Raw genomic sequence first — 27,893 nt, 5'->3', positions numbered from 1 at the left:
ACGGCTCACTCATAAATTGTGAGATCAGGTGATCACCACCTGAGGTGAAATGAAGAGTCGGGCGCTTAACCGACTGAGCCACCCAGGCACCCCAAAAGGGTGATCAAAGATTTAAAACAAGCCAGTACCTACGCAGTCAGAGCAATGGTACATGAAGCCCAGGAGCGTGCCCCTGGGCCCTTTCTTAGGGGACCCTGGTTCTCAGATCCTTCTCCTCCAGGCCCCACCTCAGGTCCCTGGCAGACAGAAGGCACCACCACGCCCCACCTCTATAAAAGCAGGGTGTAAGGTCCAGACTTGGTAGAGAATAGGGGCGGGGATCAGCTGTCGGGCGCCTGGACACAAGCAGGGCCGGTCCCCCTCAGTAAATTGCCCTGAACAGAACTCTGTAAGTGGAATGATGGAGTGGCCTGCCTCGTTTTTAGGTCTCAAAGTGCCTTCTCAGTGTGGGGGATACTTTCCAGTCCCTCCTCCTTCTAACAGCCGGGTATAATTTGCCTCTGAGCATAGGTACAGCGATATCCCAAAAGTTTGTATCCTTAGTGTTCTCCTAACGCTAAATCCAGATTTTCTGAGATTCAGGTTTGGGTTGTCCTTTGATCCTAGGATTTGCTTGTGATTTTTTTTTTTTTTTTGCATGTCTTCTGAGTTGACTGGAGTTTTTCTCAACAGCGTCTTTTACTGCATTTGATCAGAGAATGGGTCTCAACTGTTTTGCTTTTCAGAATTTATTGTTTGTGGCCTAATAGTTGAGTTTTTAAAAGTGCTTTTAAGTAGTTTATTCTGCTTTCAGTTTGATATATATCTTTCAGTCAATCTTCTTCCTTTTCAAAATCGTGTTATTCAGATTCTGTAGATTTGTATTACTGTTTGCCTAAGTAATCTATCGTAGTCTGAAATGGAGGCGTTCAAGTCTCCTATCATACTGTTTCTCCTTATATTTCCTATAGTTCTGCTTTCAATAGTATGATTCTGTACCAGACCGAGAATAAAGGCTTCTGCCTGCTTTAACCTCATTGCGAACTCAACCTCTTTTTTTGCAGAGCCCCCCATTTACAGATTAGAAAACTGAGGTGGAGAACAGTACTGTCATTTGCTCTAGAGTTCATACTAACTGGTAGGTCTGGAAGTCCAACTCAGGCTTGCCTGAAGCCTTAAACATAAACACACGCCACATACACACCCCACATACACACCACACACATAATACACCACACACATATGCACACAACATACCACACATACATGCACACCCTTAGCACACCCCCGCATACACATATACACACATAGATACCACATATATATATACACACACACCACACATACACACATACCCTAGCACACTTCTCACAAACACACACACACCCACCCAGATACCACACACACCCCACACCACACACTATACCACACACACATACCCACTGCACCCACCCCCCCAACACACACACACCACACATACATATGCACATACCATATAAACACACATTCACACACATACCACACATTAATACATTCCTGGCACACATGTGCACACGCGCACACACACACACACACACACACACACATACACTACTGGCAAAACGATTCTAGATAAATCTTGAATAGAGGCGTTGTGCCATAAGTTTCCATGAAAATCACCAAAAACGTCTTAGATTTTACCAGACACCCTCACTTCTGAGCAGCAGATGCCTCTTTTCTAGTATGTTCTTTATGGTGTGACATGAGAAGTTTATGTCCTGGACCCACACAGGAACATCAGGGCCAGAGGTCCTTACATTGTAACAATACCCGGCTCTTTGTATAAAGAATGTAATTATTAGCTCCTAAATAAACTACTTTTGTACATTTTACGACCCAGAGGTAGACCAGTCTTCCCAAGTCTACATTCTACTCATTTAGAAAAAAACAGCTGCCTGTCGAATCCTGGACCCTGGCTTAAAGTAAGTTTACATCTTGTAGTCCCAATATTGTAATCTTTAAATATTTCTATGGTAACAAACACACCTACTTCATTTTATTCACTATGTAAATTCATTCAAATCACATGTAAATTGTGTGATAATTGTGTGCCCAGTCTCATTTTCACACTGATAAGAATTGATGCAATTTCTCTCAAAGAATGGTTTATGCAGATTTTACATGAACTCCAAACAGCTTTGAATATTACTGTTAACCCCTTGACTATTTTAATGAAAACTAAAGTAAACCTGTCTGAAATCCATCTACAAAGGACACCAAGAGGCCCACCTGATCTCTTAAAGTGCTGTATTCTTTTCAGTGTCTTCAGTGATGTCCTGATGTCACAGCTTTCCTTGTCAGTTGCACGAAACAAGACGCTGACAACTTCTTTTAAGAACATTGTTTACTTCCTTTCAAAACACTGAAACTTCAATATCAGAATCAGAACTTCTGACATAAAATGGTAAAAACAAGATTCACTCCTTGCAAGCACTTTGCTGCCTGGGAGTATCTTCGAGAAGAGCAGCTGAAATTGCTGTCTTCCGTAACACGGCTCTCCACTTGCAAGCATTCCCCAAGGCTTTGGAAGCAGAAGTCAATTGAGCTGTTGCATACAGGCCTTAGTGAAGCTGGAGGGGTTTCTGGTTGTGTGATTTTCTTCTTTTTTTAAATGTAAAAATATTTGCCTAAAACTCTTCTGGACGAGAGACTGTAGAAAGCATTTTGTAGAATGGTGACTACTTGGTAAAGGTATGTATGTTTATGACAAGAGGAAAAATGATTTCATTTTAGAGCATGTAAGCCTAACTTACATGCTTCAGGAAACTCAAGCTAGAGATGAGTATAACAGCACATTTAGAGTCCTGGGAGAATGCAGCATTTTAAAATTCTCATCTCCTGCTTACCATCTCATTGACATATAAGAAGCAAAATGTACAATGACAACTTTGGGGTATGTTATGGCAAATTCCCAGCAGGTGAAGTTAGGTGTGTGTGTGTATGTAATATTCTCAACAAATACCACCAAAGATACATACTGAAGAGGGATATTCTTCATCTTGTAGAACTATGTAAAATTAAGACTACAATAATTGAAATACAGGAAGATAAACCCCAGAGAATATGATTTATCAAAACAGCTCTTGCCCAACTAGTTCAAGAGAATTGAAGCAAATTAAGTTATACTTATAGTTATGTCAGTACATTGACTTAGTCAATGATATTTAGAATGGGATGACCTATAGATATTTGAAAATAAGAGTTGGTGTTTTAAAAATAAATCAATGTATTAACTGAAAATGGATGTAGTCAGTCAATGAGTGACTCTAGCATCTCAAAACTAAACTTGATAAAGACAAGACCTGTCACTGAAAATGATCTTTCTATCTGCTCTTTTCATAAGTAAGTCAGGATTTATTTAGTTGATAGTGTAAATGCCTTATAAGTTCTAAATGCAAGTTCAAGAATCATCCAGTTGTCTAATTTTTGTCTTTTCCATTCTAGAGAGAAACTCATCACAGGTACTCATTGTTTGTTATTTTCCTTTTCTGAGATAATGGGATCATTAAGCTTTTGAAGACTTTCACTTACAGGAGTCCTGGCACTATCACAACAAGTTCTATCGTAGGAGAAGAGCCAAGACCCAATCATGTAGGTGTTTCCCTGAACAGCCCTGTGAATCGTAAGCTCTCAAGAAAGAATGCCTTGTGCCTTCTAGTTCCCTAAAAAATGTCCCATTCTTCGACCACATATGTGCAGTATTTCATTTTTCTCCTAAGGTTCATAGAATGCCTTTCTTTAAACTCTACTTCCATATTCTTTTAGTCTCTTCAAAAGTTCTGAGGCCAAGCTTTAAAAGCTACTTGGTGGATGGAGGAAATCATGTCGTACATTGTCAATATTATTCATAATTAGACACTAAAAACAACAGCAACAGTTGGACCTCTTTGTGTCATTCTGAATGAGAAAACTTTTGGGAAGTTGCTGGAACAAAGTGGAGCACATCCACTGTGACTTTGTTCACAGTGTTTTCAGGATCCATCCAAGCAGGGAGAGGCAAGAGAGGCACACATGGGAACAGCGTGGGAGGCAAGTCAGCTGTGATGAAGTAGAAGAAGAGACCTTGGCTGAGGTACACAGCAATCTTAAGGAGCTGTCCAGGGTGGTATTTGTTATTTCAGCCCCAGTGACTCAGGAGGGTACACTCCAGAAAGAACCAAGGGACAGACCAACTGCAATGTTATGGTCTCGCTGACTTTCAGGATAATGACTCAAGTTTTGAAGGAAGCACTAAGTGACCAGTTATTTCATCAGGAAATACCTTCCACTCAAAAATCTACTATGAGAAAGCAGAACATGGTAAGCTCTCTCAGGCCCATTCCACGGAACTTCCTGTGCCGTCCAGTAAGGGCACATGTGGCTATGTGTGACTGAGGAACTAAAGTTTTAATTTTGTCTTATTTTAGTTAATTTTAATTTAAACAGACACATATGACTAGTGACTAACCATATTGGAGTTTGCAGCTCTAGATTTAAACAAACAAACAAACAAACAAACAAACAAACAGCAAGCACACAAGAAAAGCCTGAGGAAGATTCTTCGTAGCCATATGCCCCTGGGGATGTCTGAAAAGTGCCTCTCTCTGCCCCAACAGGGTCCTCACACACTAGAGAGCCCTCTCCCAATGATGCAACTGCCCCCCTTCCCTCCCGTATGTCCTTTACTCTCTTTTCTTCCTTCCCCCACACAATACCACAAGGTCTCCAGCAGGTTCGACTCTACTCTCCTGGTCCGCAAGTCCTACACCTTTGTCCACGTACCCAAAATGTTTGCGTGTCTTTATTTCTTTTTTACGGATACTATGTGATACACTTTTAAGTGTTAATATTGTACTTACACAAATAATATGTTCATTTAGACTATTTGGGAGTATTTACCATTATTTGTTATAGAAATATTTGCTTTGATTAATTTAGAACTGTTTTCAGCACTTGTTTCCAGGATTGCAACCACCTGATAAAGCCAGGACTTCCATTTGGATCTCTTTTATTCAAACAAATATTTTTTTTTTGCTTCACGCATTATATAACGTATTCCTTTCTCTTTATACTTATCTATGATATTTGTTTTATTTACTTGTGTATTTGAGCAAATTTTTTTTAGTTGACATATTCTGTAACTAGATCACCAGTATGAATAATTCATCCATGCATTATTTTACCAACTGATGGAAACAGAAAAAGCAGTACGGACTTCTACGGATTTATCTGTGCTTACTTTTCTTTACACGCATATTCTCCGTATACTATTATGAAATATTAAAAACATGGGTATCTGCTACAGTATAACTTCACACTCATTATTTTATATTCTATCACAGAATCATCTCATCTCCAAAGGATTAAGACATAGAGAAAAAGAAAGAGGGCAAGGATAAAAACAAAAGGGGAAAAGGGCAAGAGGTTCTAGAAGTGCTCTAGAAGACAGCAGGACTCAGCACTTGTGTGGAGCAAATTCAGGCCTGGGGTGGGACACAGAATGGTGAGCATATCTGATGGAATGGGCACTGGCTTAGAAAAGTGTCAGCAGAGGCTGGGGGAAGTGATGTGGCTCTGGGCAAGGCCTCAGGGGTCCAACAAGTCTCCAGGAAGGGCAGAGGTGGGCGGGCAGCAGGAAATGTCAAGGAGGGACTTTGGGAACACAGAGAAGGGAGTATAATGGGAAGGCATCTGGCTCTAAGAGAGTCATTTATGATGCTACCTACAGCTGCTAATCTGCATAATGTTCCAATTCATCCTTGAAATAATTTAAACAAGAAAAAATTTTACCTGTGATGTCCTGAATACCGTGGACCACGGATATGGCCTATTCCTCGGCACCCTGGAGTAGGACAAACAGCTTGACCTGGAAGGATTTTCACATCATTTGCTCCTTCAGGAAGTAAAAGAACATACCTTGAAAACACCCTCAGTAAAGAACTAAAAAGACTAAAATATGTAAATGATATTCATTGAGACTTTGCAAATTAAACACAAACCATCACTAAAACACTTACTGGATACCTGTGAGGTTTTATAACATGATTTAGCAGAAAATATCAGTGCTGTAATAGATAACACTAATGCAACTAATATCTGAGGCAGAGCAAAACATAAAGGCACTGAAATATTTTAAAAATATGAGAACATTCGCTCATTTCTTTCAGAGGGTAACACTGGTAAAGGCAATATAACCATGAGCTAAGATAAGAGTGTGAAAGGGTGAGGTCTGGTTTGTGGTTCCCTTGAAACTCCCACTCAACCACAGCAAAGGGCTCCCCCAAATGATGGACAGAAACTCAGCTAATAAATGAGGCACACCAAAGAGAGCAAACAGGGCCCCACCCATGCTTACTCAAGTAGCTGTCAAAGCTAGCTGAAAAAAAGAACCCATACTACACTATGCTAATACTAATACTATGTTTAGTATACTATAGGCCAGAGATAAATTCTGCCACGCCCAAGAGGCAATCTCTCTCTAAAGACTATCAGGAATTAAACCCTCTTTCTCTGATCTGTGATTCTCCTCAGTCTGCTCTCCCTCCAGAGAAAACCCTCTGGATCTTGTCATCACCCAAAATGACACTGCTTCCAAAAGCACTGAGCCAACAGCCCATCTGACGACAAAATCGCATCCTCCCAGATTGCTCGCTCAGGTAGCCCAGCTGCTGCTGCTGCTGCTTCAACATCAGGGGAGTTTCCAGGCCACGAATTCCCTTCTCTCCCATCCTCAGCCTCTCCCATCACAACTCCCTTCCCTTGTCTTAGATTGTGCCAACCAGTATTTACCCTCTGTTGCAAATAACTTAAACCTCCTGCCTCGCTGACCTTTTGTGACAAGTGGCTGTGAAAAGAAAACAAAGAGCCAACCCTGGGTCAGTGGTACTATCCTGCTGGTCTGTGTTTTGCATGACTAAGTTCTGGAAAAAATTACAGAGCATTGCAGATTCACCATTACCCAAACTACTGTCTCCAATGTCACCCTAGCCCCTCCCCACTCTCCCAAGCCTCTGTTAACCCCCACCCTTTGGCAGGCTGAGCTTGCCCGCCCTCCACTGAGAAAGCAGGAGCTGCTCCTCAGCATACAGCATTCCCCTCCTTCCCTGCCATCATGGCGCAGGGAGCACTCTCTCCTCTCCAGGGTAAGTCTCTCACCGGTTATGTTTGGGTCTTATCTACCTCATCCTCCAGGGTCTTTAGGCTATCATTCACTCTAATCACTCCTGAACTACCAGATCCTTTGTACCAGTATTTAAACAAACTCCAGTTTCTCCTCTATACAAAGAAACAAAGGCAAAACAAAACAGAAAAGAAAAGTGTAAAACTCTACTGGGACCCCACATTCCCCTTCAGGAGCTGTTTTTACTCTTTTCCCCTTCCTAGCCAAACTTCTCAAAGAAGTGACTTCTGCTTCCTCACATCTCACTTCTTAAATAAGATCCATCTTCTGAGGTCACTAATGAGCTCTCCGCATTAAGGCATTAAGCCCCACATGCGCTGCTGAGTAGGTATCACACTCCCTGCCTTGTACTATTAATCACTCGCCCTTCTTGAGTTGTTATTGTCTACAAGCTTTGGTGACATCACACCCTGACTGCATATGGGCATCCTCTCATTATATCCTTTGCCAGATCTCCCTCCTCTAGTTAACCTTAAAATGTCAGAGAACCTCACGATATGTTCCTGGGCCATCCACTTCTATAGCCTCATTTACCAACTATACGCCATAGATGCTCACTGGCTATATACAAGCTCACGGGATATATACAAAAAATGTTACAGGCTGTTACAATAAATATTTATACCTCAAATACATTTTCATTAAGTTTACTGAGCAACAAGCAAGTCTTTCCTAGATACTTATTTTGCCCTCATAATTTTGCAAAAACACCTTGAGGGATAAACAGAAGTAAGAGTTGCCCTATCCAAGGGTAGCTTTATGGAAATAACCTTAAAAAAGAAACAATTTTTAAACAAACCCAAGGAATCTATGTTTAAAAACTGTAAACAAGTCTCTAATTAAGAAGTATGTTTGTGTCAGTCAGTAAATTTTAAAAGTCTGTAAAAAAGAAACACAGACTATAGGTAGACTTTTCTCCAAACTTTGCTTCACAATACACTTCCAAGGCCACCATCACAAAGTCCTGAAATATTAAACCTATAAACAAATAAATGCTCTCCATCAGTCAGCCCAGGTGTTGTCTGTGTGGACAACATTCCGATAAACTGTCAGTGAAGACTCCTCAGTATTTTTTTCAGGACTATCATTTGATTAGACTAAGACTTAGAGTGATCTTTTACATCTCTATCAATGCATATTTATCTCCAGAGCCCTGACGGGGGTCACATTTCTCTCCTTGTTACATATTTAAGGAGGGGTATCACCCTAATTATCATGAGAAGAGTTATTACATTAAGAACCACAGCAAGGGTCAAAACAAAGAAGGAGTCAAGAAGAACATGCAATAAAAATGCATGGAATCTAAAAATTTCCTTGGTACATTTTGTATGATGAGGTTTAATGGGTTGACTCAACGGTGAATTAGACAGCCATCTGTTGGGGAAAAGAAACCTGTAAATTCAACAATTTTTCATATTATCGCCTTTAGGATAAGGGAACCCGTGATAAAATTAATATTTTTTTCCCTAGAAAATAATTTCATTTTCACCAAAAATATCTTCCTTGTAACTTGGATATTTAGAGAATTAGGTCTCAAGAAGAAAATGTTCTCAACTTGAAATCATTTTTTTCAGAGAGACCATTCTGAACATTTTACCATTTCTTGCCTTCTTTTTGCCACTTTAACTGAAATTAATTTCCTAGTGTATCTGTTGATCTCCTGTCTCCCTTCACTAGAGTGAGGACATTTACTGTATCTAATGTGTCTACCACTGTATCCCCAGAACCCACTACGACAGCGACTGGCACACAATAGATACCAAATAAGTATGTTTTACAAATGAGGAAGGATCATAAAGACAACGGTTAACACCCACTAAGCATTATTTGGTATATACTGACCACAATGCTGTGGGCTAGTCTCTGTAATAAATAAGAATAAATTAATGCAGAGCTTAGTGTGTCTAAAATCAATCTCTAGATTTCTATTCCTGAATACTATGAGCTACTATAAAGCAGCATGAGTAAGTCCTAATTTATTCCAAGTCTTCTATGAAAATTTTACTCAGGCAGGAGTAAACCTAATGGCAGAGATCCTCCTGCAAAGACAAAACGAAATGGAAAATATCCTCGGAGACTGTAAATTATCTGAGTAGGGAACTGTGTCACACTCACATGATACAGGAAGTAAAATGTCCTTGCGGAGCCCCATTCACATGGAACTACGTGGTTGCCATAAACAGGCACTGTAATTTCCCACCCAACATCCATCCCCTTCTTTCTTGCCGACCGAACCCTGATTTGGTTCAGGATGGCAACGTGCCCAGCTAGACAGGTTGGCTTTCCCAGCCTCTCACATCCAGATGTGGTCATCTGACACTGCCTAGGACGGTCAGACCTAAGGGAAAGGCAACATAAGGATGTCTATAAATGTTTTTCTTTCCTAGCAGAAGGGTAAAGCTGACGCCAGTGATGCTTTGCTCCCTCAAGTCCTCCTTCTTTGACCTTCATGGGACACAGAGGTAGGAACTGATGAAGTGACAAGCACAAAGGCAAAAGCAAAAGCTGAAGAAAGCAGAGAACAAAGGAAGACAAACCTGGACCCGGGACGTGCCCGGGTGGACCCACCACATCAGAGTCTGTCACGCAGGACAAATAACCCTCTCTTGGATTAAACCATTGTAAACAGACTTTTGTGTTACCTGCAGCTGAAAAGTCCACACGATGAAACGGCAATTTTATTTTGTTTTTGCTTTTGTGAAATTAGGTAATTTTTCTAAAACAAAAACTAGAATTGCATCTGGGCATTAGACCTATTTGTCATGTAAAGAAGATATAAGATTTCAAGGGAAAAATCAATAAATTAAAGATTGCACCCATCTCTAGAAAATGAGAAGGGGAACTGTCCTTTATTTCAAAATGGCCCAAACTGGTGACCCTGAGTGATGTGAGTGAAAACGTTCATTATCCCACTCCATGTGGGTTAGAGGCTGAGCTCATCGCCCTCTTTCTGAGTAGGAAGCCGTTCCCTCTCCAAATTGTTATTTTATCTGGTGTAGAGCTGACCGGGAGCAGAATGACAATTCTGACACTGATGAACCGTTCCTTTAAGTGCACATGTGAGCTCCACGCTGGTGTTGGCCCGCATCAGAACACGAGGATCGAGCAGCAGCGTTCCTAGCCTCATTTCAACACTAATTACCCACCGCTGAAAAAGTTTTCCGTTCAACCTGATTCATTTAACAAGTGTTTCATAGACAAATGACTTTAGCATGGGGTAGTAATATCCACTAGAGGACGCACAGAAAAGTGGAAGAGATGTAAATGTCACTAATAACAGACAAGTTAAGATACCTTATTTCTTCTTATTTTCCTAGTATTATTTTTTAAGTTATTTTTTTGAGTAGCCACTGAGGGTTATTCACACATTTAAAGAGATACTGAGTGCCTGTTATGTGCTAGACAGGATTTGGGTACCAAGGACACGGCAGCAGACCAAAGGGAGAGACCTGTCCCCCTGGAGCCCCGGTGCTTGTGCCAAAGAATAAACACTCAAATGAGAAACACGATGGAGTCACACAGTGATGGTGGTAGCAAGTCATGAACAGTGATGGGGCAGAAGTGGGGATGCTCCTAAGGCCGGCAGTCTGGGAAGAAGTCCCGACACGTGATCAGGACCCTACGTGGAGTAAGGGCACAACGCAACCTGGGGCAACAGCAGGGAGGCCAGTGTGGTGGGAGCCACACAAAGGAAAGGGGGCAAGAGATGAGGTCCCATGGGCCAAAGCGACATTCTAGGTTAGGTGGGGGCACTGGAGAGCAGAGAGGGCTGATGAATGAGTGAGAACACATTCACTGGGCCCGTTCTTTGAGAAGTGCACGAGAAGAGGGCCTGGGGCAGGCTGTGCCCTGTGGCTGGGACTAGAGGTATTGGTGCAGCCAAGGCATCTACACCTGGTGCTCAAGGCCACGGACTAGGTGAGATCCCATGGCGAGTTAGTGTCATTGCAGGACAAGAGGCCTGAGGACTGAGCTCTGGGAAACACTGCTCAAGGAGACTAAAAGGGCAGGAGGAAGGAGCTGTGAAGGTGCAGCCAGGCAGAGACAAGCATGCTCCACAGAGAAGGACGCACAGCCAGCGCGCCAGAAAGCGAGTCAGCGGCTGTGACCACGGTGCCATGAAAAGGGGACCTGCTCCCCAGCTGCAGGTGTGCAGCATGGGGCTGTGGGGACCGGAATGGAGACCATTTTCGGGAGCCGGGCACCAACAACCTGACTCAAGGTCAAAGGGGAGTGGAGGAGAAAAAAAGACGAAAGTGATAGTTTAAACAGCTTTTTTGAGGACTTTCAATATAAAAGGCAGTATAAAAGTGGATTCACGGTCGAAAACCTATTTCTCTTCTAATTTTTGAGTCATGATGAGGATGTTCCAGGAGAGAGAAATCTGACAGTGTAGGGAGAGAGGGTGTAACTGGTGGGAGAGACCCTTGAGTGGGTACACCATGTGCGTAGCGGCTGCCCCAGGCTCAGGAAACAGGGAGCCCAGGCAAGCGCCTGCACAGAGGAAGGGTGTGCCAGTGGCCACAGGAGAAGGATGGCCAAGTTCTCCACCCACCGCTCTAGTTTTCTCAGTAAAACCGGCCTCGAGAGCATCAGCAGAGATTAAGAATGGAGCAGGCAGAATTAAATCTGGACCTTAAAAGAAATAAATAAAGGAAACTATTCAAATATGCACACATTCCCATTTTTTAAATTAAGATTTCACTATCTTTATTTTGGATGGAAAACTTTTAGGTTAGGATCCTGGGTTTTTTTTGCCCCACCCTGCCCCCAGGAAATTTATATTGTAGTTTGTTAAGATTTAATGTAATAATTACTGTTGAGTGCTAGAGAATGCAAATAATAAGCATACCTTTCAAACTGAAATTATAGACTAATCATCCTTATTCTTCACCTCCTAATGAAATTAAGGACCATAAATATCCACTGTGCTATAATAATGCGTTTCTCAAACAGAAGAAGAAAATAATGTAACCACACACCATGGTTGCTTGTACTAGGCTGCAGACTGTCAGATTTCATGATACGTAAGTAAAATAGAACAATAATTTTGTGATAAGAAAATGCAACAAAAGAGTAAGAAAAGGTTCCTACAAAAGTGGCTGTTTTGCCTAACCTGACGATCAAGAAAAACCCTTAAAATACAGCAATGGCAATATCCACAGAGGAAGGCAAACTAACCATCCACCTGATGCAGGACAAGAACAGAAATGTGCCAGAGTCCCAGGGACCAGTGGCTGCAATAATGATACTTATTCCACCAGGGGGAGGAAAACAACCACCCACGGGTGAGACAGACAGGAGTAGCCGCAGTGGACGACCTTCTGAAAGCCCTTTCATAGATCCCACAGTTTCCCAGGGAGCAGTTATGGTAAAAAGTGGAACATGTTCTTTTGGGCTCTGCTCAGTATCCAAAAGGAGACAGCAGAACAGTGGGCAAAGATTTTCTTTGCAAATATAAAATGCATTATCACATTTTGAGCTTTAAGTAAGAGACAGGTTAATATGGTGGGTGACTGGTTGATAACACAAGGATCCCAGAAAAGCTAGATCTCATGTTTCAGTATGGGCACAGGATCAGGGAGACCTGGGGTTTGCTGTAACACGAGATGGTCCCATCCGACATATGTGCATGAAATATTTTAGATCTGGTATTGTGCTGACATAAGCCCCCAGCAGGACTGGGGCAGTGAGGAAAGTGTGAATGGTGTTGACTGACACATGGCTGTAATGATGAGTCATGATGAGGATGGCTGACATGACAGAGCAAAGGGGGAACATAGATCTGAGATAGCTCTCATTCAGATATGTCACCCTAGCATTTTAAAGTAAAAAAATCTGTGCCATCAATTTGTACCCAACTATTTAAATACACAAAACTAGGCTCTTCATATTACTGAATAGCATAGGCCTTCATAAAATGCCAACCTGTTTTGTGACCCAGTTTTTAACCTTCCAAAAAATCTGGAAAACACTCTTGATTTGTGGAAGGGAAAAACTGGGAGAGGTCCTCATAGATAACACAGAAGCACAGAATTTTAGGAGTAGAAAAAAATTTTAGGCATTACTGGCACACAAAAAAAACATCTGGTTTGCAGGTAACTAAACTAAATTGAATTAAACTGATAACCTTATGGGGGGGGGTAGAGAGGGAAATATGGTGTCCAACAGCAAGTAAGACAAAATCACTTCCCTAGACTGTCCTGTTTCATTGTTTTCATTACTTTTAAAAAAGAAATAAAAATAGATGCACTTGTCTTCTAAATCTTAACTTTGCACGAATTCTCTCAAAGCTATTATAAAAACTAAAACTACTTTCTTTTGTCCTGAATCTCCCCTGGTTTGTCTTTTATATGAAATCAGCTTTTTAAAAAAATGACTAGTTTGGTACTTGCTTTATGTAAATGAATTACTCCCACCTATTAGACATGAAATGCTGGAACCCCTCCCCGCTTCTCCTCCTCCCTCTCTACTTTACCTCCTGCAACGTGATACTAAATAGAATCCAAAAGGGTGGTAACTATGCCTTCCTTATTCCTAGGACTTTTCTGATTCATGTGAAGGGAGATAAGAAGTGTCAAAAACTGTATATCGTGATTTGTTTTTGACCTTTCCAATCCTTGAACTGCCTTCTCCCTTTTTACCAAGAGGAAAAAATATTGAGAAGAATTAAACATACTCTGTAACTCCAGATTCCAAAGTGGGGTGACGACAGCCTCATTCCAATAACTTGCACCTTACATTGAAAGCAGAACTTTGGCCTTCATAATCACTCCTCAAATTAGCCTTGACCTAGCTCGGCCACGTTAAGAACTTCCATTACCTATAAGCTTTTAACTGCTCTTAATAAAAAATGTTGAGAGTTCTTTGGAAAGTGTGTTTATATGTATATAATTAACAGGTACACTTCTCCCTGTGGCTTCTGCCCTAAACCTAATTCTACAATGAATGACATTCCCATACTGAGTAACTTGTGTACGGTCTTGGCAGGATTGCCACGTTTCTAGTGGGAAGGAAATTCTCAATGCTGATGGCTATAATAGATGCCTGGATGAAATGGAAGGAACAGCTCACCTTCCCTCCAAGACCTGTGCACTAGTTTATCCACCGGTGGCTTTGAACTAGTTTGGATTATAGGCTTGAGGGAGAAGGATGAGCACTTACTGCGTGTCAGTGCTTCCCAGAGGGAGCTCCGTGCAATAGGCTACATCTCCTGTGTGCTGCCTGAACAAAACAGCAAATAACAACGTCCACTTTCATCATAGAGACAAAAATGCTCCATTCAGAGAAGGACAGAAAGCTCCCATTATACGGCCCCACCATGAAATGCTAACTGGCTATGACTACAAGTGTCCATGGTACCTGCCTCTTCAGTGCACTCCAAAGCAGCAGGACAGGAATATACCAGGTTCCACAAGTTCTGGTATATGGACCAGAGATGATGGACACAGCAGGATAAGGAAAGCTTGGGAGTCCTGAGGAGAGAGGTCCTATTAATGGCATTCGAAGCTGGAAAGGACTCAGAGATATTGGGATATATAAATTTCCAGGTCCCACAGAATCTGAATTCCAGGGGTAAGCTTTTGAATCTTATTAGGCGTTCCCCATTGGGTTGGGAACCCCTGACCTAGACCATTCTTATATTTGCAAATTAGGAAATGATGGTCTGGGAGGTCAAGTCACTTGTGCCGGATCATAAATCATATTATGCCAGTTAGGACAAGAACTCAAGCTTCTTAACTTGCATACCTGTGCTCTATTCACTCTGCTATGCTAATAGGCAACTGCTATATTCAAAACTTGTACAGGTGGGGCACCTGGGTGGCTCAGTCGGTTAAGCGTCCGACTTCAGCTCAGGTCACGATCTTGCGGTCCGTGAGTTCGAGCCCCGCGTCGGGCTCTGGGCTGATGGCTCAGAGCCTGGAGCCTGCTTCCAATTCCGTGTCTCCTTCTCTCTCTGTCCCTCCCCCGTTCATGCTCTGTCTCTCTCTGTCTCAAAAATAAATAAACATTAAAAAAAATTAAAAAAAACTTGTACAGGTTTATATATGTGAACTTTTAAAATCAACTACTCCTAGCTTTAAGAGACAGTTAGGGTAGCCATGCACATGTTAGTCAAATATCTGAAGTAAACAGAATGAAGTCTGGGTGATCCCACCATGCTACTCAGCAATGGCCGTGGGAACGAGCATGTGCAGGGAATCAGAGACCACCACTCCACCGGTCCTCATGTGCTCCTCACAGTGGGAGCACTTTCCTGAGCTGGCAGTGGTCCAGGTATTTTTAAATGCTGTTTGGTCTTCATACAGCATGACCCTGAACTCATGCCAATCATTTTGCCTTATGCTCAGTACATGCCAACTGTCTAGTTCAGAGATGCACTGTGCTGGGCTTAGTGAGACCCACTTCTCAGTAATTGTGACTAACTACACTGTTTCCCTTACTTGCTGAATTTAGAAGCTAACCCTAGAATCAGATGTGAGACTCCACTGTAGTGCTGAGTTTTCCCTGACTGCCTGGCATTGTATAAGATTTGTTTGGAGGTGTTACATAAAAAGAGTCGGCTCCTAATGACTTCCATTACAAAACAGATCCATTGATATGAAGAAGAGACTGATGACTTCAAAGAAAATGATGGAGGATGTTCTTGTCATTGTTAAGAAAACCCACAAACTCCACATTAAAGAATATAAACTTCCACAGCCATTTCTTTTACTCTCTTCTGCAATTCCTTAGGACATAAAGGCTTTAATGTTCAGAAAAATAGTCAGGTAGAGCAGCAATAAAAAGAGTGTAGCAGTATTCAAGGAGAATAATGTCTTGAAAGGAGAGAGGGTCAGTAACCCAGAAGCAAAGTGATACACTCTCAGCAGCCGTGTCCTCACCCTTATTGGCTTTCAACCATTTGGTGATTATAGAAATAACATTCCACATAGAAAATTTCTGTGAAGGAATGATGCAAGAAAAATTAGAAGCATTCTAAAGAATGCTCTAGGGCAGGTGAAATGTAGCAGAAGACAGGCCAGTGGTCATGTCAAATATGATAGGGATAGGCTACTGGCCAGTCAAAGCGGCTCTGACTTTGTGTCTGCAGCTCCTACAATGAGGGGCTCCTGTGCACATCAATCCTTCCATGAGTGGGTCATGCAAGGAAAGATCCAGGGTCAGCACTTCTGGATGCACTAGCATAAAGAGTTGTTAGCCCAAAGATCCGTGGAGGGTATTCTGACATCTCTTATAATTACAGTATTCGTATGCATTTAGGTAAAATGTATTTCTTTGCAACGAAAAAATATTCTGATTTTTACTCTCTGGTTTGAATGAGTATCAAAGCATATATGAAAAGTAAAATATAAGCTAAAGGCTCTTAGTTTCCAAATATGTTATGGAATTTTCAGTTCTTTAAGTATGTCATTTGCATTATGCACTGAAGTTTAGCTTTGTGTACATTTCCACTTTGTGATTCTTGGTTGCTTGGAATGCAGAGTGAAATGAAAAAACAAACCAGAATCTCTATGCAGCTTCTTTCATACTGCAAAAATATATTGTTTATTTTACATTTAAAAATATTTCCATCTATTTTAATTCCAATGGGTCATTTAAGGATATATCCAGTGGACAGATATATTTCAATCTTTCTTTCTTTTTAATGTTTATTTAATTTTGAGAGAGCGACAGAGCACAAGCAGGAAAGGTGCAGAGAGAGAGGGAGACACAGAATCTGAAGCAGGCTCCAGGCTCTGAGCTGTCAGCACAGAGCCCGACGCAGGGCTTGAACTCACAAATCCCGAAATCATGAGCCAAAGTAGGACGCTTAACCAACTGAGCCACCCAGGTGCCCCTTTTTTCAATCTTTCTAATACCATGAAAGACAAGTGAACAAAACATCTCCAAGATGCTAATACCACTAAGCTTGTCTGTAAAGCAACACCCGGAGTTGCCCTCACATACTCCCCATCCCCATTCTGATCCCCAAGTTTAAAAATGACCTTGGTGTGACTAGCATCTTGGGAGGCAGAATTCCACTCTTTTCACACTGAATCAGGTGCCTGTGGCAGCAGAGAGATCCTGTAACACCTCCTGTGTGACCTGCCCCGAGCCCCCTAGGGTGCCTGTTCATGGGCCATCTCCCTTTCCCAGCTGTACCACCCACCGTGGTCACCAGTGCTAAACCATGTCCTACAGGACCTTCTGACTCTGACACAGAGCTTAATACAGTCGAGAATGCCAAAAAAAAAAAAATTCTTTGTTCAGTGACAACTCCAACACTACCCTCTAAGATGGTAAGCCCTTCCTCAAGCAATATTCTTAGGCAATCTGTTGATCACTCAAGGTTTCCATTGTCTGGACCTGTAGGGCAATGTAGAGGTAGGGTTGTAACAATTGCATCTCGTCCCTTTCCCTCTCCTTGGAGGACACTGAAGTCTTCTGGATAGGGTTAAAACTCTTGCTGAGAAATCCTGAAAGGTCTGCTGCCCAACACAGGGTCTCCACTGGACATCTATGTGTTGACATCCACAGATCTATGGCCAGATAGGACCCAAACACTGGGACAGAGTGAGAATATGTTTTGCTTTATTGTCAAACCACCTGAGGTATGCCATGACTTTTAGAAGTTAGTATGCATTTGCATTAAGTGCCAGTAACTTTGAACAGAGCAGTGCCCTGATGAGATACAATCTCCCAGTGTCTGTAATAGGATAACTAAGACCACCGTGTCACATTTCATTTCAATAACTGTGAACAGTAGCAAATGAAGTCATTTAGCTATGATGAGAAAATAATCTGCAAAACTGTTCTGAGCTAGCATCAGACACCCAAACATCGAGTTTTAGAACAAAGTAAATGAATTCTGCCCTCACACCTCGAGAAGGTAGAGCACACAGGATAAGCACTTCAACAAGGAACATTTAAAACAGATAATATCATTAAGACTGTAAGTACATTTTGAAATGTATTATTTTTCCTTGATAAGTCTATCATGTAAATCTGTAATTAGGGACTTCTAAAATAGCTAACTTTTTTTAAACACAATATGCTGTAATTGTCTATTAAGTCAATGAGTACTTAGGGACTCTTAAAACTGCTGATTACTTGCTTGCTGGATTTTGGAAGAACAAGTACTAAAGACTCCTTATAAAATTATCTTTAGAAAAGAAGGAAATTGAAAATGTGCTGTTACCTGGCTAAATTAATCTTTTTTTTTTCCCTCAGAATGACATCTATCCATCATCAGATTGATTATTCCAGATCAGGACTAGAACTGCACTAAGTCTTATTTAATAATCTATGTGACTTTCCATCTCCAACAGAAAAAAAAAAAACTTTTCTAGTTCCACAGGGTCCCAAATGTTCATCAAAGGGGCTTCATTAATCATTCAGTGCTTACCACAGATTTCATTATTTTTTTCTCACTTACCAGGATAAACCACGTGCCAGGACATTTGGTATATTTACAAGTCATTCTGTTATATTTATACATCAGCTGAGTAATGAACCAAATGGGAAAATGAGCTATATTCCTTCTCAAGTTATGTTCTATTATGCTTGTTTATGCTTAACAGTTAAATAAATTAGCAATGTTCACAAGGTCTTTAATACAAATAATAATAAAGGTTATAGATACTATTACTACTCTTTGTAATACTATGCTATTAGTGTGCAATTTAACTTCATAGTAATGCTATGTTTAATTTATTTGGTAATCAAGCATCATAATTACTTCCAAATATAAATCAAACAGAAGCTAAAGAAAGAACAATGACAAAATTATTCAGACATGGAAGCCAGCTAGGAAATCTTCTTTTTCTGCCTGTCAACCTCCTACTCGGGAAGTTCTCTTTGTTAGCAGTGGGAGTGTTTCAGCCTATCTTTCTGCTACTAGGCTGGACTGGACTAATTCCACAGCTACTACTCAAGAATTCCCTCCATAAAGGTTGCAGGTGAGAGCCCAAGGTGGCCTCTACAGATGCTTTGGCATAAGTGATTAGCCAACTCTTAGAGAAATAAACAGATAAATAAGAAATACTGGCAGACACAACACTCTTCATCCTTCCACTTATAAGCTTACAGTGTCATGGGGACTACTGACAAAACACAAGGAAACAGACCCTTAAAATGACTGCATATTATGAAATGCACTATGGAGAAAAGGAAGTGGTGAAATGGAAATGGTGGTTGTTCTTTAGGTTATGTGGCCAGGCAAGGCCTTTCTCGGAAGGGACCATTAGAGATGAATTCTAAAGAGTGTGAAAGTGTCATCTATTAGAAGAGCAGATAGACCATTCTGGACAGAGACAAGAGCATATGCAAAGGTCCTGGGGTGTAAATAATTTGTGTTTAAGAAATTTAAAGAAATGGGGTGCCTGGGTGGCTAAGTTGGTTAAGCGTCCAACTTCAGCTTAGGTCATCTTCTCGCAGATGAACGTGGGTTCAAGCCCCGCGTTTGGCTCTCTGCTGTCAGAGTACAACCCACTTCAGATCCTGTCCCCCTGGCTCTGCCCCTCCCCTCCTTGTACACATGCATGCATGCTCTCTCTCTTTCTCAAAAATAAATAAACATTTAAAAAAAAGAAATCGAAAGAAAGGAGTGCATGGAGGAGACGAGAGGTGAAAGGAAGACTAAGTCAGAGGTGTGTGTACTCACATTCCTTCTTCTTGCATTTCCTCTTCTGTTCACATTCCCCCCTCGTTTTAGACTAGCACTGGAGTGGGCATTTGTTTATGAATAGGGAGCTAGTCAGCTCTTTGCTTCCTTTGGTACACTAGGGGGTAGCTGCACATCTTTAGGAAAAGATCCCACATGGCAGAAGGTAATGACATAGCAGTGGCCAGTGGCCAAGTTAATGAGCCCAAGGCCATACTTCTGCTTTTCTTTTTCATGGACCAATCTAAGTTATTTATTTAAGCCATCTCCTGCCATAAGCAAAGGGATGGAAATCAGTATACTGGTCATCATTTGATACTGGTAAGGAAGGTGAGCTTAAGGTCCTATATACTTTTCTGGTCCATGTGCAGAGTCACGATCCACACGAGTGCTGTGGTCCCCAATGGGTAGCGGTCCAGGTTCTCTTTATGCATCTTCATAGCCAGTTGGAAGTGGATTCACATGACAGTTAGGAATAGAGTATGATTGCCATCTCCCCAGGGAAAGGACGTGGACTTGATGAGGAGATAGGGGTAGGGATGAACTCTGGTTTTTCGTGCTCTGCGTGATGTGATTTCAGGAAGACATTCAGCACGTGCACTCCCACACTGGGGAGTGCTAGAAGGAGGTGAGGGCGTTCCACACATGAGGTGAGTCATCCTCACTGTGGGTGCCCCTTGACATGGACTGCCCCAGCTATGTGCCCAACTGCCCCAGCAGCCCAGACACCTGGGACAAAGCTGCCACTGCCATTTTCAACCTGGACCTTGATAAGCCCGAGGCCATACTTCTGTGTTGACACAACTTGTGTGGGACACAGAAGGGACCCAGAAGTTCTCCTATGCCTCAGTAAGGAGGCACAGGGTCTAGGTGAGCAAGAGCCTGGCCTCAAGACAAAGCCACATAAAGAGAGATTTGGGGGGAGGGGGGCGCCTGGGTGTCTCAGTTGGTTAAGTGTCCCACTTGTGGTTTCAGTTCAGATCATGATCTCGCAGTTTGTGAGTTTGACCCCCACATCCGGCTCCACGTTGACAGTGTAGAGGCTGCTTGGGATTCTTTCTCCCTCTACCTCTGCCCCTCCCCTGCTCATGCTCTCTTTCGAAAATAAATAAATAAAAACTTAAAAGAGAGAGAGAGAGAGAGATTTGGGGACTGGAGCAAACAGTTGGGATCACATGACTTGGGGAAGTCTCTTGAGGCACTAACCTGGCAAATTCCTCCCAGGTCCAATCAGGATTGCTCCTTATGGACAAGTAGGGCTCATCCTCTTCCCTGGACGCAGCTGCACACCCTGTGGGCTGTCGATTACCACCAATGATGTGCAGTTACTGCAGACCCTCCATGTATGAGACTGCACTGCACGGCAGTATAATCTAGTTTTACTTTTTGCCACCCTCTTCGAAGCCATCATGCTTCATGCAACACCGCTGATGCTGCAAAACAGAGGAGGTGCCCCTTTCTGGAAACCCAGACTCAGCAGCTCCACAGGCCCGTCCGAGGCTGGGGTGAACACCTTCCTGTCTAAGTGAGGGGGAGGGGGCGGGGAGACTGATACAATCATAAGGGAATATACTGTAGGGTTCAGGCAAGTCAGAAAGTGCATCGTGATCAGGACCAGACACCCACTGCTGTCTGGAACAGGTGCTGCAAACCACTGCATCCACACCCGCACGTGGTAGGCTGGGGCACGACGAGCGGTGAGCGTTCTGTCAGGTTCGTGTCGTACAGTCACATCTCTGGTAACTCCTAAGGATAAAGCACTTTTCTGAGGTTTGCTTGGGCTTCCTGAGCATATGGATCAAATCCTCTCTTGCATCTACTTATTTTTATATCCACGCTGAGAGAGCAGCTCTGTTCCCCTCAAGTTTGTGGGCACAAATGGTGAAGCCAACTGTGTCCGACAGGATGGCACCGGCATGGAAGGTCCTCACCCTGGGGGGCTGAGTGGCCGGCCCTGTCACTCCACACTCCCACCAGCACTTGTCTCTGCATGGCAGTTGTCATTTCAGAAAAAAAAAAACAAACAAACAACTTCATACGTACCCTGGCGAGAAAAGTCTATAGTTATCAGGTGGCACATCCAAATCTAATTTACTTTAAAAAAAGGTTCTCTGTTCTCCACTAGATCTACCATATTAGAGGCATTGGAGCCAGTCATATGTTTATGTTATTATTTTTATTCCTACTTTAAAACATTAGCAAAGCATTTCCATGCAATCAGATATTTTATTCTGTCGAGCTCCGATTTCTAAAACAGTGTTTACAACAAGGGCTGAAGGAGCAGGAAGGGGGAACTAAGTACAGAAGGATTACGTTTATAAAATGTACAAAGTGAGGCAAACACCAAGCAAATTGGACAAATATTCACCAAGGGCCCACCCTGCAGGGAGGACACAGGCTGAATCATCCCAGCCCATGGTAGGAAGGAGCACGTGGGGCGTGGGGCAGGAGACAGCGCCACCAACTGGCTCATCACATCCTGGACTCTTCTACAAGCATTTTCTGACTTGCATTTACCACCTGCAAGAGTGCGCACATTCCAAGGAGCAAAGATGAATAACACAAAAACCCTGCTCCACGGGATCTTGTAGTCTAAAAGGGAAGCCATCCATTCACTTGCTCATTCATTCATTCATTCATTCAGGCCTATGTCTTCAGCTCCAAGTCTGCATTACTCTTTGGAGGTGGTATAGACTGTGCAATGGAAGACCAACAGGGGCACGGGTCCCTGCCACCATGGGAGATGTATTCTAGTAATGGAGAAGGGGTGACAACAGAAACAAATAAGCATATTGTATTACGCTGGCCTGTGACATGTGCCATCCAAAACACAAAGACATCTGAGGAGTTAGAGAATGGCAGAGTTGTTGTCCATGGACAGCTTGGGCAGAGAAGTCATCTCTGGGAGGGGATACCTGAACAAGCCCAGGGAGCATGTGGCAGCACAAAGTTCCAATCCAAGGGGACAACAGAGGCAGCAGTGGCAGTAAGGCTGGTGTGCTGCAGATATGGTGAGGGCCAGAGCGGCAGGCGTCCCTTGAGCAAAGACAAGAGTGGAAATCCCTGCTAGGGGCCCCTGGGGCAGTTGAGGGGTAAGTAAAGATACCTTAGGATGGCAGGGGTGGAGACGATTCATCTCCCTGGGGATGTCACATGAAATTTGGGAATGAAGGTCACCCACCTGCTGCCCAAATGCTAGCAGATAAGCACTAGGCACAAGGAATATAGACCCTACCCAGAGACAAGAAGCTGAGAGTGTAGACTAAGAAGAGAGGTAGAAAGAGATGTGAAAAAATACCATTGCTAAATCAGGGATAAAAGAATGGAAAACTGTGTTTCATAGAGAAGGCTCAGGTGAGCGCCGGTTTATATCCATTTGATTTGAGAATGACAAAGCTAGTGAACAACTCAGTAAGAATACTTTCATTTCACTGTGGTATGTTTACGACTGTGGTATTGTGATTTATAATAAGAAATATATACTTAGTCTTCCTCCTTGTCTTGGCACAGGGCTCCTAAAACCCTTGCAATTGCCTGCCAAGAGAGCAATAGAGGTCTTTTGTTATGCTAATGATGTGAGTTTGGGAAAGCACCTAAGGCTGGATGGAGGCTGACTGCCAGTGGAGCCAACCAGTGATTACAGGGCTGGAACTTTCCCTCCCACTCCTGGAGATGGGGAGGGCTGGAAAATTGAGTTCAACACCAATGGCCAATGATCTAATCAATTGTGCCTATGGAATGAAGCCTCTATAAAAAACCAAAGGATAAGGTTCCTCTGAACCGTACCAGCCACTGGGCTGGTAGACATATGGAGACTTGTGGAGAGTGTCTAGTCTGGAGAGAGCACGGAAGCTCTGTGTCCCTTGCCCTATGCATCTCTTCCATCTGGCTTCTATTCCTGAATTACATTATTTTATAATAAACAGATCATCTAATAAGTAAAATGTTTTTCTGAGTTCTGGGAGACACTCTAGCAAATTAATTGAACCCAAGCAGTGGGTCATTGGAACCTCTGATCTATATGTAGCCAGAAGCACAGGTGATGACCTGGACTTATGACTGGCATCTGAAGTTGGGGGTTGGAGCAGTCTTGTAGGACTGAGCCCTTACCCTGTGGAGCCTGACGCTTTCTCTAGGTAAGCACTGTCAGAATGGAGTTGAATTGCAGGACACCCAGCCAGTGTTGAAAAATTGCCTGGTGTCAGGAAAAAAGTGACACATCAGAATTAGATGCAGAATTGCAATGTATTCAAATTTTTATTTTAAGGGACGGCAAAGTTCTTTAGTTCAGTTTAATGGGGCTTATAGGGAGTGCTAATCTTAAATCTAAATCAGTAATTCTAAATGTTTCAAACTATCCTAAACATTAGTTAATATTCGCTCAGAGACCAGCAACCCCTTTATGGATAGTATAATTATAACAAGTACCGAGAAAAAAAAACACACTGGTTGTTTAAGTTTTAGGAAATAAAGTCAACTTCCAATTTTCTAGATCAATGAAGAGAAATGTCATGGGAAGCAAATGTGCCTGCACTCTTCACCCCAGCCCTACTATTTTACTGAAAGGCCAGCATGAGCCAGACAACTGAAAGCAGCCATTAAGGTACTTAATCACAAGGTGGCTCAATCCTCAGTCGGTTAAGCATCCGACTTTTGATTTCTGGTCAGGTCATGGTCTCACAGTTTCATGAGTTCAAGCCCCATGTTGGGGTCTGCGCTGACAGCACAGATTCTCCCCCTCTTCTCTCTGCTCCTTCCCTGCTCGCACTCTCTCTGCCTTTCTCAAAAATTAAAAATAAATAAATAAATAAATAAATAAATAAATAAATAAATAAGTATTTAAACACGCAAGCCTGCAAGTCTCAGAGGCAAAGTAACTTGCTCGGAGACACAGAGTCAGCCAGAGTAGAATGAAAATTTAAATCCAAGATTTTTCTAGCTCCAAAGTCCATCATCTTCTCAAATTTGGTGAATTTCCAAAGCAAGAACTATTGGAAATCCCATTGCCCAATGGGGTAGGTAGTCTAGGTAGCTAATTCACAATATAATAAAAGAAATGAGATCTATTAAAAGAAATTTAGCATCAAATGTGACTGGGATTACAGTTTCCAAATGATCTGACTGAAAAGATTGTCAAAAGGCAGTTCTGTAGAAGACCGAGGTAGGCATGGTGTTTTGGTTCTGGTGTTTTTAAACCTTTTCAAAGACATTCAGGGAATGCAAAACACAACAGAAAGCTCTTGACACCTTAGTGCTTTATCTTAGGTATTTAATTTTGATTCTAAGGGTAGAAAAAGTCCACCATGAAAGACTACGCATAAGATAAAACAGACAAATCATGCCTTAATGGCGTGAGAAAAGGAGAGTTTTCATCTGACGGTGGAACACTGGGTGAACTGCAGCTGAACACCTCTGGCTGGGTGTGGTGGGTAGGAGGAAATCTGCACCCAGCCATACAAACTGGTGCTCTGAATGGGAACTCTGAACCTTTCATTCTCAAGTGGCTTTTCACAGTTAACCTTTTCAATAACTTACATTAGGCCTCAGAGACTGAATGCTATGAATTATTGAATATTATGGTCTTTGCAAAAATACACTGTACATTTTTGCAGAAGCTTGGGCTATATAACATGCATTATACCTTGGTTCAATGTCTGCAATGAGTATAAATATATGAATTAAATGGCATTAGAAAAGAGAAATGAACTAAAGTAACTACAAAAAATGGAAACAAACTAAAGTAACTACCACTCACTTAGAAAAACAAAATTTTAATAAATCGAATAAAATTTGTACTAGAGCCAACAGATTCTAATTTTACTTATGCTTGTGCCATTTCCATCTCTAAAGGGGCCACCATTCTCCCTCCACTAGTCCAGGTGCTCTGTGCTCTTCTGGGCCCAGGTCAACACCATTCTTAGAGGCCTGGCTGGACTAGCCCTGTGTCATTCTGCTCTGTCTTTAAAAACACATTTAGAAACATAGCAATGTACATTTAGTTTTCACTCATTCATCAGCAGCTATAAGATTTTATTCTATTTCATATATTTGCAAACTACAGCTCCCTCAAACATAAATGGGAAGCTCATGGAAGAAAAAATTCACTATATATATATATATATATATATATATATATATATATATAGTTTTTTTCTTCCTCTGTTTCCAAAGCATTATAATACCAAGTCAAGGGAAAAAGAACCAAGGGAAAAATATTCATAACATAATATAGATGAGAATATGGATTTAAAAGGTGTCTTCCTCAGGGGCGCCTGGGTGGCGCAGTCGGTTAAGCGACTGACTTCAGCCAGGTCACGATCTCACGGTCCGTGAGTTCAAGGCCCGCATCAGGCTCTGGGCTGATGGCTCAGAGCCTGGAGCCTGTTTCGGATTCTGTGTCTCCCTCTCTCTCTGCCCCTCCCCCGTTCATGCTCTGTCTCTCTCTGTCCCAAAAATAAATAAACGTTGAAAAAAAAATTTTTAAAAAAATAAAAAATAAAAGGTGTCTTCCTCATATTTTCTTTTAATTGTTCTTATTTTCACAGAATACCACTACCAGGCAACCTGTGTGATGCTTTTTGTAAAATTTCACTACACTATATCAATAAAACAGATAAAGTTCAAGTTGGGTACAGCCTCCATAAAATGGTAGAATACATAAGATGACCTCTAAGATTTTTTTCCAAACCTTAAATTTTTAGTATTCTTTGCAATGTTTGATCTATAAATCTATTGTATCATATACAATAAAGTACTGAGGCAATTGTTGAGTCACATAAATATAACAAAAGTGGGGCGCCTGGGTGGCGCAGTCGGTTGAGCGTCCGACTTCAGCCAGGTCACGATCTCGCCGTCCGTGAGTTCGAGCCCCGCGTCGGGCTCTGGGCTGATGGCTCAGAGCCTGGAGCCTGTTTCCGATTCTGTGTCTCCCTGTCTCTCTGCCCCTCCCCCGTTCATGCTCTGTCTCTCTCTGTCCCAAAAATAAATAAACGTTGAAAAAAAAATTTAAAAAAAATATAACAAAAGTAAAACAAAAGAGGGGCGCCTGGGTGGCGCAGTCGGTTGGGCGTCCGACTTCAGCTGGGTCACGATCTCGCGGTCCGGGAGTTCGAGCCCCGCGTCAGGCTCTGGGCTGATGGCTCGGAGCCTGGAGCGTGTTTCCGATTCTGTGTCTCCCTCTCTCTCTGCCCCTCCCCCGTTCATGCTCTGTCTCTCTCTGTTCCCAAAATAAATAAACGTTGAAAAAAAAAAATTAAAAAAAAAAAAAAGTAAAACAAGAGTGTAAAAAATATATGAAAGTTAAAATATCTGAAAATACCTTAAAATACTTGCAAATTAATGTCAGTAAGGGACTTTATCTGCTTGTATATGAGAAAACGCTGTGTGTGGTTTTATAGATCTATGTAGACACAATTACTTTGATCTGATTTTCAAAGATCCTGGACATTAGAACTTTAGTTTGAATTATATGAGTAAATAAGATCAACTCTTTGACTTAATATAGCACTCAGCAATAAAAACTGATTTGATTTGGTTGATTATGCAAACACGATCCATAAAAGACATCAGAATAGGATGCTACACGTAATTCCTACTGTAGCGCAAGCGTTCCTACCCGATCCTTACCACCCAGGAATTTGACACTAGCTGAGGGGGTGACTTTTCTGTAAAGAAAGCTAATATATGGAGAAATGTATAGAAAGGTGCTGTATTGGCTTCAAAATCTTATAAGGCCAATGGTCAAGGTGTTAGGAGTAATTCTGTTTGGTATAAATGAAATAATTCTGCTTTGGGAAGAGTAAGGTATGGCAGCGAGTAAAGCACAGATTGTGAAGCACCTTGTGTATGTGCAAAGAAAGGAGTCTGTCAGATACTGGATGCCAAGGGAGAGCTTTAAGAATGGAAACCCATGTCAACTATACTTCAACAAAAAAAGGATGGAGATAATGAGGTCAGATTTGAGTTTTATACAGACAATCACAGGAAAGACATCAGCAAAGATAATCATGAAGCTGTTGCAACTGTCAACAGACCTTCACACTTTGTTTTGTTAGATATCTTGACCAAAAC

General features: G+C 42.0%; 1 protein-coding gene and 1 pseudogene across 2 annotated transcripts in view; both read right to left on the bottom strand.

Annotated features, from left to right (window-relative positions):
* Positions 1–27,893, bottom strand: part of L3MBTL4 (L3MBTL histone methyl-lysine binding protein 4) — a 450,084-nt gene that overhangs the window by 158,480 nt on the left and 263,711 nt on the right. For both annotated transcript variants that reach the window (XM_043558331.1, XM_043558332.1), the window contains one exon: positions 5,788–5,890. In XM_043558331.1, the coding sequence (XP_043414266.1) occupies positions 5,788–5,890 (103 nt within the window). The remainder of the gene's footprint in view (positions 1–5,787; positions 5,891–27,893) is intronic.
* Positions 20,061–20,576, bottom strand: LOC122470581 (annotated as a pseudogene).

The sequence above is a fragment of the Prionailurus bengalensis genome, chromosome D3 (genome assembly GCF_016509475.1).
Source record: "Prionailurus bengalensis isolate Pbe53 chromosome D3, Fcat_Pben_1.1_paternal_pri, whole genome shotgun sequence".
In the NCBI taxonomy this organism is placed as follows: domain Eukaryota; kingdom Metazoa; phylum Chordata; class Mammalia; order Carnivora; family Felidae; genus Prionailurus; species Prionailurus bengalensis.
The sequence above is the reverse complement of the archived record's forward strand: the minus strand, read 5'-3'. Positions and strand labels throughout refer to the sequence as shown.